A 16,383-nucleotide genomic window follows, 5' to 3' on the forward strand; every position below is an offset into this window, starting at 1 on the left:
AAACTGAGCCATCAAAGGTGTCATGGCTCCATTGAACGGAAGCCAAATGTAAACAAGTAAATCAGTAAATAAGTGAAAGACGGAAATTTGGTGAGGAAAGTTAATTCATGGAAATGAATAAACCACTTACAAATAAAATGAATGTGTCTATAAGTGCATGTGGTTTCACATGAGGATGGTTTGGCTTTATTCTCTAATCAAAGAACTAGTGTATGGAACATCTGTTTACCCTGGACCTCATCCAAAGTGGGCAGTTTGGCTCGGACTCCACAGGAAATTGTTGTGTAGAATAATTATTAGTTACACTTTCTCATGAAATTAGCAAACTTTTCTTTTTACTTTTTACATAAACAAAATTTGTTAACCTTAGCAGGGGCCAGGATGTTGTTCATTTATCTTTCTTTTAGTGTTAAAATAGTAAATAAAAAAAAAACCTTATTCCTACCCTACTGAACCTTAATTAACATTACAACCTAAAACAATACCATCTTGTGTTCTCTATTTTATGGACAGATCAGTCATTACAAAATATTACAGAAACCTATGAATTGAGACAGTTAGATTCAGTAAAATAGACTCTGCCTGAGCTCATAAAAGATGTACAAACCTGAACAGATACTTATACTTCATAACCCAGAAAAAATACTTCCTGGAAGTGGAATAGCCCTATCAACCATCTCCTAGGAGTAAGGAATGAAAGACGAAATTAAGATTTGCCCTTGGAATTATTATAATGTTGGGCCAATTAACGTAAAAGAATTTCTAACAATATCTTGCAATATATTCGATTTTTTTGTGAAACTATGTAAGTATCAAAATTTATATAAAAGAATTGAAATCCCTACACGTTTTACTATCCAGATCTGTTTTTATCCCTTCTGTACAAGCTAAGGCTTCTGGTGTAACGTTACCGTATATGCATTATACAAAGGCTACAACCTTCTGTCATTCCTGAAGAGTCATATAAAAATCATCTAAAAAAAATGAAAATATCTAGTGATCATGTTATAATTGGGAATTGGGTATACCTATGGAATAGTTGCCACTGCTGATGGGCAGATTTTTTGTTCAAACTAAGTTTAAAAAATAATTAGCAAAATCTGCTAAGTAGAGATGTTAGTATTGATGAACCAGGTATAAGATCCATAAAGAATCCGAGTGATTTGCATTTTAGAGATTTAATAGAGAATAGAGGTTTTAAAAATGTGCTCATCTCTGCTACCAAGAGTTTTAGAGATGCCATTAACCAAATAAACAGAATAAACAGAGTTGTCCAGAAATATTTTGTCAGTGACACAATTTTTATAATTTAATCTCTGTACACCACCACAATGGATTTTAGACAAAGCAAAAGGGAGGAAATTTGGTGATGTCCATGGTTTGAAGACCAGACAATCATTGACTGCAAAGGAGTTGCATCCAAGTGTTAAAAATAATCCTTATATTTATAATTATGTTAATTTGTCCAATTATTTTTGAGCCTGTGAAAATGGAGGGACTATGTAAAAATGGCTGTGATTCCTACACGGTTAAATCAATATATTTGTTAAGCCCTTAGAATTAAAGCTGAAAGTCTACACTTCAATCACAGTGTTTTGTTTTCAGTCCATTTTGGCGGTGTACAGAGTTGAAATTATAAAAATTGTGTCAATGTCCAAATACTTCTGAACCCAACTGTAAATATCTAAATCAGAATTACAAGCACTAATTGACAAATTTGAGTGGGATCTCTTTCAGTTAGCACAGGCCCTGTCCTCCAATTGCAGGATATGAAAAGAGAAAACATTACTCATATGTTCAAGCCGTCGTCTAAGCCTGAACATTTTACTTTTGTAGACGATCAAACTATATTCATGTCTGCCACCTTTCTTCTGGCACTCATATTTTGTTATCTATCATGCTGGCCACATGTTCTTTTGGACAAATTTTATGACCTATTTGAAATCTAATTATATCAATATGCATGTCAGGAGCCACATCAATGAGCCAACCAAAACTTGCAGATAGAGAACGAAGAGTATGTGAACTATTGCGAAGGAGATCTGGTTTTAGAAACATTATATTTTTTATTCAATTTAGAATTATCTGTTATTCATTGTTGTAGTATTAGGTGATTGACCTTTACATTATGTGAATGTGAACTATGTCTTTTTAAGATGGTGTTCTATTGTAATGTGAAGATTTTTAAAGCAGAATTAAGCCATTAAAATTACACACAGGGTATACAATAAAATAATACATGCTTAAGAACAGACAAATTCAGCCTGACACCTTAGTTTATGTTGGCTGCAAATAATTGTATGGCCTTTTGTCCTAACAGAGATTTTTGTAGTGAATAAAAAGAGAGATTATTAATTGTGTTTTTTCTGTTAATTCCAAACATTCTTTGTGGTAGTGTAAGCAAACGTAAGTTGTCATAAGACATTTCTTTACATCTGTTTAATGTTGTGGGGGTTTTTAAGTCCTTTTTAAGACTGTTAAAAATTCCAAATTGTATAGAGTGAATGGGTCTGAGTTGCAATACCTGCACAGTGCTTGAAGTGGCGCTGTGCAGGTTTAAATTCACTAATTCTTGCAATTGATGGGAGTCCTATCACTTAGACCCCCACCAGTTAACTAAGAACACCAATCTTAGCAATATGCTGTCACCTGGACACAAGGGTTATCCTAGCACTTCCTATTTTGTACATTTTCACTGAATAAAATGGTTCATATTTTTCAAAGAAAATAACATATATTTGGTGTAATGTTATATTTTCCAGACATAGATGAATGCTTGGTGAATAGACTCCTGTGCGACAACGGTCTCTGCAGAAACACTCCGGGAAGTTACACCTGCTCATGTCCTAAGGGGTACTTATTCAGACCTGATACTGATACTTGTGAAGGTAATTATTTGTTTATGATACTTATTTGTGAATTAGTAATGACTGTAGATTTCTATGCTTTTAGTCAAAAGGTATAGAAACTTTTTCATTAGCTATACATTTTAGGCTTTTAAACCCTCTCCTATTTATGTCATGCATCTCTGCAGATATTAAACCTTTATATTTTATGGAAAGATCTGATTTTACCAATTTTGTTATCCAAATTAGCAATAATGTACATGTAAAATATGTACATGTATTTGTTGTTTGCTAGTGTCATTGTTTAAATTGTATATTTAAGCATTGTATTTGTCACAAGACAGAGAGTTAACTTTTTTCCAGAAACAGCACCCTGTTGTCCATGGGCTATGTCTGGCATTGCAGCTTAGTCCCATTTACTTGATTGGGGATGAGATTCAATTCCAGACACAGCCAATCGACACGACTGGCGCTGTAGCAGACTCTTTTTTTTCTAATTCAGCGCAACATTTGAATAAAAAAATAAAGGATAAGGCCTCATGCACACACTTGTGCCTGTAATCACGGGCCGCGGGCCACATTTTCGGGCTGTGCTCCGATACAAAGTATGGGAGCACGGCCTGTAAAAAATGAAAAGTAAGACGTGCTCCATAATTCCCAGCACGGTTCTACGGCACGAACACCTATCCGTAGCGCTACAGAAAGGTGTCCGCGGCCAATAGAACCGGGCGGGTCTGTAATTGCGGACTGTATTACGGTCCGCAATTACGGAGATTTTTTATGGTCGTGTGCATGGTGCCTAAATCAGTGAGGAATATAAGGGAAAAACAGATACAGAATTCATTATCCTCATATTACACTGATACTTAGAAGTAGAGCATCATTGGTTGCCTCTGACCTGTATAAGTGTGTTTGACTAAACACTATGCAGTAGGCATACCAGGCAACAGTTTGGCTTTACTTATCTATCTAGCTTTATATTAAAAGGAATACTCCAGGTATAACAAATACGCCGATCAACACCTAGTGCGGGTCCTGCGGGAGCGGTGAATAAAAAAATAATTTAAAAAAAACATTTAAAAAAAGGATCCTCCTTCATGCACTGTCCACTTACGCCCTGCACTAGGCATCACAGTGTATTATTTTGTTTTGCTGGTAATGTTCTTTTAAGGCAATGCAATTGCAGAGCCAGTGGCAAATTCCACTAGCCGTCTCTTTGAATGCACAACTTTCTGCTCTATGGAATGTAAGATCTGAACAGTAAAAGTTTTCCAAGACAATTAGTTCACATCATGGAAAAATAGACATCACTGCCAAAAAACTTTATTATATGTCAGAGTAAGTCATTTTAGTGTTAGATCTTAACATGTTATTATCATAAAGCTCTACTCGAAACTCAATTGTTGTAAGAATTTTATGACACATAAAACCGAGCAGACATGTATTGACATTTCTATTTATTCATTTAAGGCTTTAGTTTCTTACATAATCCCGGTCTAACCAAAAATATTTGGTATGTTTTCCAGACATAAATGAATGTGAAAGCAGTCCATGTGCTAATGGGGCATGTAGAAATATTCTTGGCTCATTTCATTGTGAGTGTTCTCCTGGAAGTAAGCTGGATTCCACTGGTCTCATATGTATAGGTAGGTATTCCTATATTTTAAAGGGGTTTTCCTACGAGGGAAATTTATGACATATCCACAGGATATGTCATAAATGTCAGATAGATGCGGGTCTCACCTCTGGGATCTGCATCTATCTCTAGAATGGGGCCCCCTAAACCCTGTTTTAGTTTTGTCTCATCAAGCTGACTCCCGGCCACTTCCTGACTTTATGGTCAGGACTTACGAAAATAGCGTAGCTCGCTGAGCTATGCTGTTTCCGTAACTCCCATAGTAGTTAATATCAATTACGGAAGCTGCGTAGCTTGCGAGCTACGCTGTTTCCATAACTACCATTCAGTTCTATGGGGCTTACGAAAACAGCGTAGCTCAGCAAGCTACCCTGTTTTGACCTTCATGGTCGAAAATCATCCGACACACACAGAGGTAGAACGGGGTTTAAGGGCCCCATTCTAGAGATAGGTGCAGGTCCCAGAGGTGGGACCCGCATCTATCTGATATTTATGACATATCCTGTGGATATATCATAAATGTCCCTCGTGAAAAAAAACATTTAATGGAAAGTTTGGGCTTTTTTATTTCATAGCTGCTCTTGGTATGGTATACAACATAAATATGAAAACTATTAGAAAAAAATTGTAGTAGTTGATACAGTTAACTAAGTCATTTCATACTTTCTACTTCATGTCTATACCTAAACTCAGAATGACTTATATCAGACGTCCATTCAATGTATGATATAACATAATTTAACAGTATGTTGAAACATGTTGTTTGATATTATTGTAGAAAGAAGTCATTAATATATGACAATTTATATAGGTCAATCACCTATCTGTTGCAAAATCTGTCACAAAATATGGCCCATACTTACTAAGTCCCAATAAAATAGTCAATAAACAGGAATTCAAGGGGGTAACAAATGAATAGTGTGAGCAGAAGAGCTGAAGTTTAAGTCACTAGCTGTTAAAAAAAAAAAGGGTAGACCACGTTTCTTGCTGCATAGACATAAAGTAAGAAAAGAGTATCCGGCACACCAATTTGAGATAAAGGTAATTTTTATTTTGTTTTTAATGCCAGTGGCAGTATTAGCGGCTGGCCGCTGTATCATGAATGCCATGATACAGCGGCCAGCCGCTATTACTTTGACAAGCGCTTGTCCATGCAGTCTAACCAGCACGGCTCAGTGCCTGAAGAAGGTCGTCTAGACCGAAACGTTGCACTTTAAAAACAAAATAAAAATTACCTTTATCTGAAATTGGTGTGCCGGATACTCTTTTCTTACTCATCTTCGGGTTGGGCCCCTATCCGTGCAAAACCCTATACCCCCCCCCCTCCATATCTGGTGCTATCTGAACATATATACAAATGCATAAACATAAAGAGAAATCTAATTATATAATATTATTATTATTATTTTTACCATTAATAATAATAAAAATAATAAAAAGCTAATAATAAAACTTTATATATGGGATAATGTACCCTGTACTGTAAAGCATTAGGAGTAGAAGCCAGCTGGGTGTACATTAGAGTGCCAACCAAAGTTTTCTCCATACATATCAAGAATGTACTACCATACAGTGCCAATCAGAGTTTACTCTGATATGGTGCCAACCACACTGTGTCCCCCTCTCCCATACGGTGTCAGACAAATTGTTGCCTCCTTTGCAGTGTGTCACCAAATGCTAGCCAAAATGCACCCCAGTTTCCGCCACAATGCCCTGGGGTAAGAGCCCTAATTCTCCCCAATGACAACCACAATGTCCCCTCAAGTGCCAGCCACAATGCCTCCATAGTATCAGGCACAATATGATCCCCAGCTACTGACTACCCAACCACAATACATATTTTCCTGTTAATTAGTTGTCCGACAGGAGGTCACTTCTGGTAGGAAAGAGATAATAGGCAAATTATGGCATCAGAATACATCACTTCCACATTTTTTACAGATATGTCAATGGGAAAAAAAATCTATTAACTTGTATTATACCAAAATACGTGACATTTAGCTCTGATTTGAAGTTATGGTTAGCAAATACCGAACATCGTGGTTAATTTGTATTTGTGCTCCATGTCCTTTGAAAAGGATCCTGCCTATGTTTTCTCGTTTCAAAGCATTTACTTATTTCTGTTTGTTTTCTCATTGAAACCTTTATACTGTATGTTGTGAAACCAAATCTTTGTTGCCAACGATCACATCAGCAATGTTGATTTTCTCTGCTAGAAACCAGTTCTTGCCAGCATGCACAGATGTTTTTCTCATAGCATAATTAAGGAAAAAAACATTTAAATTTAGATGTTAAAAGTCAAGTTAATGGACAGTCTAGACAAGTAGAAGAACTTCCATACTTTACCTTAACCAATGGACAAATCACTTGACTGTACTTTCTCTGCACGGCCAGAAACCCCCTATATGGAAAAGCTATGTATTTACCTTCATCATTAGCCTTAGCATAATAGTCTCCGTGGATAAGAAGATGACAATGATGATGATGATGAAGATGATGATGATGATGATTTTGAATCCTATTTTACCAGATGTCAATGTGACTAATGGCTGGTTCTGATTTGACGTCTTTAGAATTTTCCTCAAAAAACATGGATGAAACTTTTCTTGCATTAATTAAACTGTTCATCTGTTTACCTAATTCACACGGTGTGGTTGAGGTGTGTTTTTTTTTTTTGCGGTTTTAAAACTGTAAAACCATCAGCGATTGATTTCTCGGGTAAATGAATGGTTGTTTATTATTTTGTATTCGAACATAGCGGTACAAAACTGCCTATTGAGGTAGAAGATGCGATGTGGTCAACTTGCGTTGACAACTGCTATGGCACACCACTGGCTAAACCGCATGTTGGAATTTCTGATGTGGTACTGCTTTGAAAAACCTTGGGCGAGACAACTAGCACCCTGCATATCAAAAGGAAGTATGTCAGAAAAGCCTTGAAAGTTCATATAACTGCATTCAAAACAAATTGACAACCGCAAAACAACTGCACTAAATTATTGTAATAAAAACTACCGCACTGAAAAAGCTCATGTACTTCTCACTAAATAAGATGTGGTTTCCTGGTGCATTTTTGTATGTGGCTAAAATGCATTTTCTGATCGCACCTCAACTGCACCTTATAAATATACCCTTAGAAAAAAGAAATCATATGTATTGCAGACAGCCTGAAAGGAACATGCTGGCTTAATGTTCAAGATAATCGTTGTGAGGTCAACATAAATGGAGCAACTCTTAAGTCAGAATGCTGTGCTACTCTGGGAGCCGCATGGGGAAGTCCTTGTGAAAAATGTGAAATAGGTAAGTTTTGAGGATTTTATGTAATTTTCTACTTCACAGCTCTATATACTTGAAATGTGGATTACATGCTTGAATAAGATTATAACTGACCCAGTGACGAAAAATTTGAAAATAGTGTTGAGAGGAAAAATTAAATTAAAATTAAAAGTTACTATCATTAAAGGGGTTACAAAAGACTAGAAAAAAGTGTCAAAGTGTTTTTTTCCAGAAATAATGCCAGTCTTATCCATGGGCTATGTCTGGTATTGGAGCTTAGACCCTTTCAGGTAAATGGGACTGAACAGCAATACCAGCAACAGCCCATGGACACGAGTGGCGCTGTTTCTAAAAAAAAAACCAGAGACTCCAATTAGAAAACGTTATTTCCCCCAAAAGTTCTAAGGGTCAGTGTGCACATTCATCTGTTATTTGCCATTTTGTGTTTTAGCCATTTCTGCAAATAGGTGCCTCTCTGTTTTTCGGGTAGGTATGTCCTTAATAAAGTAGGTTGCTATTAATATCATAGCAAAACTTGTTACACACTAACTTAACCCAATGCCATGTATGCACAAGGTTATGTACTTTAGATTGTTCTGTACCTTAACCAATTCATGTCCATTAGTTTGTGTTTCTAAAGCAAGTTCAGTTTATAATATTATTCTTATTTTCATAATGATTTATTTTAAAGTGCCATTAATTCTATGGGGCTATGCATATGAGAAAAAGCTTTACATGACATTATACAATAAAAACAAGTACTAGAAACATGAGCTTAATGAATGACAGAACAGTATACAAGGAGAGCGGACCCTGTCTGCGAGGGTTTACAATCTACGAGGGGAGGGGGGAAGGAGACAGTAGGTTAGGGTAGAAGCACTTCATCTGCTAGAGTAGTGGCCGCAGGGTTATTGCAGTTTGTAAGCGCTTTTGAAAAGATGGATGGGTTTTCAGGTTGCTTTTGAAGGTTTGGATGATTCGAGAGTCTGATGTGTTGAGTAGAAAGTTCCTGAGTATGGGGGATGCATGGAAGAAATCTTGGAGACCATGATGGGAGGAGCAGATAAGAGGAGAACAGAGCAGAATGTCTTGTGAGGACCGGAGATTATGTGTGGGAAGGTATCAGGAGATAAGGGCAGAGATGTATGGAGGGGATAGGTTGTGGATTGCATTACATGTTAATATTTTGAACTGAATTTGCTGGGCAATGGGTAGCCAGTGAAGGGATGGGCATAGGGGAGAGGCAGAGGTGAAACGAGGGAAGAGGTACATTAACCTGCCAGCAAAGATGAGGGTGGTTTGGAGGGGTGCAACAGTCTCAGTTGGGAGGCCACAGGAAAGGAGGCTGCAATAGTCTAGGTGGGAGATTAAGAGAGCATTTACTAGTATTTTTGCTGCCTCGAGGTTGAGGAAAGAGTGGATTGTAGAAATGTTTTTGAGGTCAAGGTGGCAAGAGGTGTTAAAGACTTGAATGTGTGGTTTGAAAGACAGGGTGGAATCGAAGGTTATCCCGAAGCAGCGAAGTTGTGAGGCTGGAGAAAGTGTGGGGCAATTAACTATGATTGATAGTTCAGGTTAGGGGATTGAGTGAGATGGGGAGAGATGATGAACAGTTTTTTCCATGTTGAGTTTAATGTAGCGGGAGGAAAAGGAGGATATTGCTGTTAGACACTGTGAAACTCTGGAAAGAAGAGAGATAAAATCGGGGCCAGAAAGATAAAGTTGTGTGTCGTTAACATAGAAGTGGTACTGAAAGCTATGGGATTTTATGAGTTGTCACAGGCCAAAGGTGTTGATGGAGAAGAGCAGGGGTCTCAGACCAGATCCTTGAGGGACACAAACAGAGAAGGGCGTGACAAGGCGGTGATGTTTTCGGTTGGTGAGGTATGAGGATTTTCAGGAGAGGGCCAAGTCTCTGATGCCAAGGGATGAAAGAATTTGTAACAGGAAGGAGTAGTCAACTGAGTCGAGAGGCAGAGGACAGGTCTAGAAGGAAGCGCACAGGGTAATGTGGCGTTTTGGCAGTTAAATGGTCATTAGTTACTTTGCTTAGGGTGTTTCAGCAGAATATATTATACATTTTCAATAGTATGAGTACAGCTAATAGTGCTCTAAAAACCCATTTTTTTATTTCCCATATAAATTATAAATAAGGACTGCATAACAAAAATATTCAACATGATAAAAAAAATTAGACCGCAAATTTACTTTACTTGCTTGTTCATTTTTATCTCAATAGATATCAGCACTTTCTCGTTTATGAGTGAAAATAGTCATATTTGTATGGTATTACTGATTTATTGTTTGATAAGGTCTAAGAGTATATCACAAGGAGCTTTTTAAACGTTAAACTGTTTTATCAAACATTGAAAATTGTCAAATCTAATTTGTTTGATTATAGATACAGCCTGTCCCCGTGGATATGCAAGAGTGATGGGAGTTTCATGTGAAGGTGACTGCATTTCTATTGTTTTACTTGAATGTAATGTTATTTTTGTGTTAATACACATAGTAAAGTGCTTTATTTAATGCTTTATATTAGTGCTTCTCAAACTGTGGGGCAGCCATCAGTTGTTGGTGAGGTGCAGCTGGAAAGGCAATTTTAACAGAAGCGATCATATTCTGCACATACCTTTCTATGGCTGCAGCTACTTCTGGTTCAGTAACATAGTTGACTTTGTGTTTTTTTAAATTATTATTATAGGTCCAGGAGTCAAATAAACGCGAAAATTAAGATACAGAATTAATTATTGCACAGAATTTGACGATGTATAAGCCTCAAGCTTTACCATGTTTTGGCTGGTTAGGTCCTAGTAGAAAAATATTACCTGTTTAACAGTGCTCCGCCCCAGACATTGGCTTGTGTGCACTACAGATTATTTTGGCTCCCTGCATCTGGCTACTTCTGTTGGCAGCAGAAAATACTATTGTGTATTAATGAGATCAAGGACATCATAGCATTACTGACACTTGGCACCAGAATCAGAGTCTCATTTTTGGCAGTTGACACCAGGCAAACAACACATAACTGGCACTTGGCTGCTAGATAGGGGCCATGACATCATAATAACATGATCAACACTTCTACTGGACCAGCACAATATCAATGCCACATGTCATATTCAGACTGAAAGAAGAAGTCCCTAGCTTGTTGAATTACATTAAGTAATTTTTTCATGTTTTTTTTATTATGGCTCTGCTTGTGTTGTTCGCAAAACCACGTTTCTAGTAAAAACGCCTCAACAAAACCTCTAAGTGTGGACACAGCCTAACATTACTTAATGTGGCTCTACAAGTTGGAGAACTTATATGGTTTGGGTTTTCTGCTTTGTAGTACACCATCTATGATATGATAGCATCTTTGGCTGTCTACTATATTTTATGTAGGCTTGTCCTTAGAAATTCTCTTTGAAAGACTATATAAAATTTTGTTAATACAATTAAAATAGTAAAAGTACTATTTAAATATTATGTTTTAATTAATTTTTGCATTCAGTTTACTTAACACTAATTAAGTATTTTGCCATCCTCTAGATGTCAATGAGTGTGAAGTCTTTCCTGGTGTGTGTCCTAATGGTATTTGTGTCAACTCCATGGGATCCTTTTCCTGTAAATGCCCTGATGGGCTAACTCTAGATGGAACAGGCAGACTGTGCCTAGGTAAGCATTTGTTTCTTCACTTGTTTGGGGAAAAAAAGTAAGGGCTCATTCAGACGAGCGTGTATCTCGTCCATGTGAAGGCCGACACACAGAGTCATGTATTTCAATGGGGCCGTTCACAAGACGGTTGTTTCAATGGAGCATGTGAAGGGTCCGTGAAAAAATAGGACATTACCTATTTTCCTGGGGGTCACGCATCCCTCGATAGACTCTAGTCTGCAGTTTGTCACGTCTATGGGTAACTACGCTTGTCTTAATGTAGCCTAAGTCAAAAGTTGATAACACAATCCTATCAGGAGGAAATTATGGCCAGCTAAACAATAAATGAATGGCTTTCCATATAATGCATGGGTCGGGTCCACAAAAGTGGGAGTCGCAGAGGTTTAGTGGATCTCCGCTATAGATCATAGAGGGGATGTTTTGAGTGGGGGATGCCTTGTATGACATCTATATGACTAACGGGTATATAGAATGTTTTTTTTTAGTGACATCCCCTTTATGTATCCAGGTATCCGTTTTTTTTCTTGAGTTTTGACTCAATGGGGGGAATTTATCAACTTTTCTTTGCTGGTTTTCTGGCATAGTAAAGTTCTAAAAGGCCTAAAAGTCACAATTTTCATTTAAAATTGTGACGTTTGGCCAATTACATCAGTTTTCCCACTTTTGGAAAGACTGGTGTGGCTGACCAAAAGAGGGCGAGGCCAGGGCTGTCCATCAAATAATTTACGCTCGGAAGTCTAGATTTCAGTCTGTAGGGCATTGCAGGGTAGAGGCTCTTGCCAGGCCTAGTACCTTGCCCACCAGTTCAGATGACCCCCCCCCCTTTGCCATCAGACAATAAAAAATATGTATGCTCACCTCACCTTTCCTTTGCCTCTCTCAGAGAGCCTGAGGGGATCCGGATTGGAGAAGCAAAGAGGAGCGGTTAGGTCAATATAAGTTTTTTTATTTTATGTCAGATGTGGGGAAATGTTTGGCTCATGGCTGCAGCTGTTACACTACAATTGTGGCGTATGGTCAGCAGAAAATTGCAACAGAATTACGGAGCACCAAAAGTGGATTAATAATGACCTTGTGGCTGGAATTAAGAGTAAAGTGTCCGTTTTTGCTGGTAATTCAAAGCTTTATTGGATACTTAAAACTCAGCTTGATAAGTTAGCAGCATGGGCAAGAACATGATGGATGAAATTTAATGTTGAAACATATGAAGTAATGCAAAAGGACTGCAGTAATAGTATTACTATACTAAATGAATTGAAACTAGAGATCACAGCATAAGAGAAAGACTTGTGTATCCTGGTTACAAGTAAGCTAAGCAACAGCACTAAATGTCAAGTAGCAGCAGTAAAAGCAAGTAAGATTTTATGGTGTATAAAAAAAAGAGATAACATCCACATTGTAAAAAGGATAAAGCAGAGCTAGAGAGGGTTCAAAGGCGGGCAACTAGTTTATTAAATGGGACAGAAACCTTGCTGCGACTTATAATTCCTATAGATAGACTTGTTCAACTTGGAAAAAAGACGCCATGGAGGTGATTTCATTAACATGTATAACTATATATGTGGACAATATAAAGTACTGTCACACAATTTTATTAATTCCAAGAACTGTACAAAGGACCAGGGGATGTTATTTACATATGGAGAAAAGTTATGTTATACTGTTATACATTAATATAGGCTCTTTGCAGTTAGAATGGACAAGCTATGAAATACCCTACCTCAAGAGGTAGTAATAGCAGATACCCTGACAATATTAAAAATAACAAATGGAAATATGGGTTGTAAATAATTTTGCATTGAATAATGTATAATTGATCTGAGAAAGGTTGTACTTGACAGACACATTTCTTTTTTTTCAACCTAAGTAACTATGTAACTATGTAATGAATGATTTCTAGTGATAAATATTCCTATAGGTATTTTCTATTTTAATATGTCATATTTTATATAATTGCTTGCATAGAATGTACAATACTATTTTGTAAATGTTTTAGTCTATCATGGTGTAAGCCTTTATTCCAATTATATGTATCTCCATGGCATGATCATTTTCTGCAAATTTTTGGATCTCTTACTGTAACAAAGCAGATAGTTGACAGTGAATTACACATTTGCAGATTTGCGTATGGAGCAGTGTTTTCTAAAATGGGATGAAGATGAATGTGTTCAGCCAGTTCCTGGCAGGTTCCGTCTGGATGCCTGCTGTTGTACTGTAGGACAAGCCTGGGGCAGTGAATGCGAAGAGTGTCCAAAACCTGGTTTTGCCGAATACGATATCCTCTGTCCAAGAGGTCCTGGATTCACCAATAGGGGAGATGTTCTATCTGGGAGACCTTTCTATAAAGGTAAAATTCTCAAATGCTGGTCACATTAGACCTGCAAAGAACATTTATTTTTTAAATATTTAATTATTAAACATGAATTATTATTTGAAATTCATCTACTTCTGAAGTTCCCGAAATTATGACATTTAGGATTCTTTTTTCTCTGCAGATAATAGCTATTAGGGACGTGTTCCATGTAAACATTAATCTGACAAGTAATACGTTAATATACATAGGAAAGTTTTGCACAGAAAATCATTCTCACATTGTCAAAATCTCTGAATGTATATGGTGCATCAATGTATTGTTTCTATATTTATAAATGTATAGAATTAGTATTATTATTATCTTTATACATAAATGTATATTGCAGGCTTAAGAAAGCAACTCTAGAGTAAATGTAACCATTTTGCCCAATTTCTTCAACATGAATTCTATTTCTAATTCAACAGAGGTGTGTTTATTAATGCGCTAAATTGGTGGCATTTTGTGTGCATTAGATATTTGTCTCTTGAAAATTTTTATCTAGATCTTTTTCTAAGCGCTGATATAAGAGAATATTCTGTACTCTACTTTTCTACCTGACATATATCACTGGAGCAGGAACATAATATTTCTTCTGGCTTCCTGCTTTGTGTAAACAATTCAATGAGATATTCAGAATTGTCTTTATGTTGTAGAAGAAATTAAATTCAGAGGACACGTTTGTTTTTACATCTTGTGATTTTGATATTTTCATGAGACGTTATTCTTTACAAGATACTGTATACGGAGATGATAGTAAAATTACATATTTGCCTTTTACCAGATATAAATGAATGTAAGGCTTTCCATGGGATATGTACAAATGGAAAATGTAGAAATACAATTGGAAGCTTCAAGTGTAAATGTAACAATGGGTTTGCTTTGGATATGGAAGAAAGGAACTGCACAGGTAAATATTTAGATATTTTTTCTTTATTATGAATGTAAATGTCAGTGAAAGTTTCTGTTAATAAATGTATTTATGTCATCTCTATGCTTAGATATTGATGAATGCCGCATTTCTCCTGATCTGTGTGGTAGTGGCACTTGTGTGAATACCCCTGGCAGTTTTGAATGTGACTGCTTTGAAGGGTTCGAAAGTGGCTTCATGATGATGAAGAATTGCATGGGTAAGTTATAACATAAGTTTTGCTTTATTGTCTTCCATTCACGTGGTTGTTCATCACTTTACCAATATCCAGTAGACATGCAGTTTACTGTAAACATCAAATTCCCCATTGATCATCTGCTCACATGCTATTGATCTTATATTATCAAAGTACTCGATTTATAGAAAGAGTTTTAAGGCTCTTAGTTTAAACCATGTGCATACTAAATGTGCGTGCATAATTATTGTCCAGAGTAAATTATTATAGGAAAATAGGATGTACATTGGAACATATGCATATTTTTGAGTGTAAAATCATTGAATGTTTGGGGTCAGTTCAGACCATAGCCTAGGGCGGCATTTACTATTTATATAACAAGCTCTGTTTAGTTAACACCTTCCCGACCACCCACTGTCTTTTGACGTCAGGCGGTGCGGGTGCTTAATCTACAGAGACGTCTTTTGGCGTCGCTGCAGATCAGGCTGGTGAGCGCTCGTGTGAGCTCATCCTCTAAGCAGGAGCTGTTACTAACAGCTCCTGATATTAGAGCAGCCTCCTGAACACAGCTGGGGTCGGCAAACATTCGGACCCCAGCTGTGTAACCCTTTGATTACCGCGGTCCGCGACCGCAGCATGATCAAAGGGAATTTCCCTCTTTGATCGAATCACCGGGATTCCAGTGATGCGATCAAACACCGGGGAATCCCTCTGCAGTCAGTCCTGGGGACCTACAAAGGACCCCAGGGCTGTCTGTTCCGTGTGTCTGCTGTTCGGGCACACTATGTGCTGCCCGATCAGCAGCCTGTGTCATAGTGACACAGTGTAATGTATTAGCGTACAGAAGTATGCTAATTTATTACAAGTAAAAAATAAAGTTACAAATAAAGTTATCCCTTGATGGGATTAAAAAAAAAAAAAGTAACAAAACAAATAAATAAATAAAAAAAGTGCCAAAAAGAGTCTTTATTTTGCATTAAATACATTTTATTGCCCCTACACTAAATAAAAACAAAAAACCTATGCATATTAGGTATCTACACGACCGTAATAACCTGAAGAATTAATCTAATGGGTTATTTAGCGTGAAACGTTAACGGGATAAAAAATAAACAAAAAAAACTATTCCGAGAATCGCTTTTTCCTATATTCACGCTGTAAAAAAATTTTTTTTAACCCCCAAACTGTGTGAAAAATAAAATACTATTTCTCTCGCATAAAACAAGGCCTCATACAGCCACGTCAATGAAAAAATAAAAAAGTTATGGCTGCTGAAATGCAGAGAGGCAAAAACAGAAAAATTTAGCTGGTCATTAAGGTCTTTTCAGGCCCGGTCATTAAGGGGTTAATATACTCAATATTTTTCTATTTTGTGTTTTCAGATTTATTGACAATGCCTTTTTTTGTTGTTGAAAATCCCTTAATTTATATGAATACATCTTACAGTGTCTAGTTAGTACAGACACTGTAACACATCGGGGGAAGAAATATTGGTCCCTGGTTATATAT

At 36.9% G+C, this 16,383-nt stretch overlaps 1 protein-coding gene across 1 annotated transcript in view; it reads left to right on the top strand.

The window, feature by feature from the left end:
• The window catches only part of FBN2 (fibrillin 2), a 261,472-nt gene that overhangs the window by 152,704 nt on the left and 92,385 nt on the right, over positions 1–16,383 (top strand). The window contains exons 19-26 of the mRNA XM_075835832.1: positions 2,763–2,888; positions 4,373–4,492; positions 7,645–7,782; positions 10,160–10,210; positions 11,293–11,418; positions 13,538–13,765; positions 14,553–14,678; positions 14,770–14,898. Of these exons, the coding sequence (XP_075691947.1) occupies positions 2,763–2,888; positions 4,373–4,492; positions 7,645–7,782; positions 10,160–10,210; positions 11,293–11,418; positions 13,538–13,765; positions 14,553–14,678; positions 14,770–14,898 (1,044 nt within the window). The remainder of the gene's footprint in view (positions 1–2,762; positions 2,889–4,372; positions 4,493–7,644; positions 7,783–10,159; positions 10,211–11,292; positions 11,419–13,537; positions 13,766–14,552; positions 14,679–14,769; positions 14,899–16,383) is intronic.

This window comes from Rhinoderma darwinii, chromosome 1 (assembly GCF_050947455.1).
Source record: "Rhinoderma darwinii isolate aRhiDar2 chromosome 1, aRhiDar2.hap1, whole genome shotgun sequence".
NCBI classification, from domain to species: domain Eukaryota; kingdom Metazoa; phylum Chordata; class Amphibia; order Anura; family Rhinodermatidae; genus Rhinoderma; species Rhinoderma darwinii.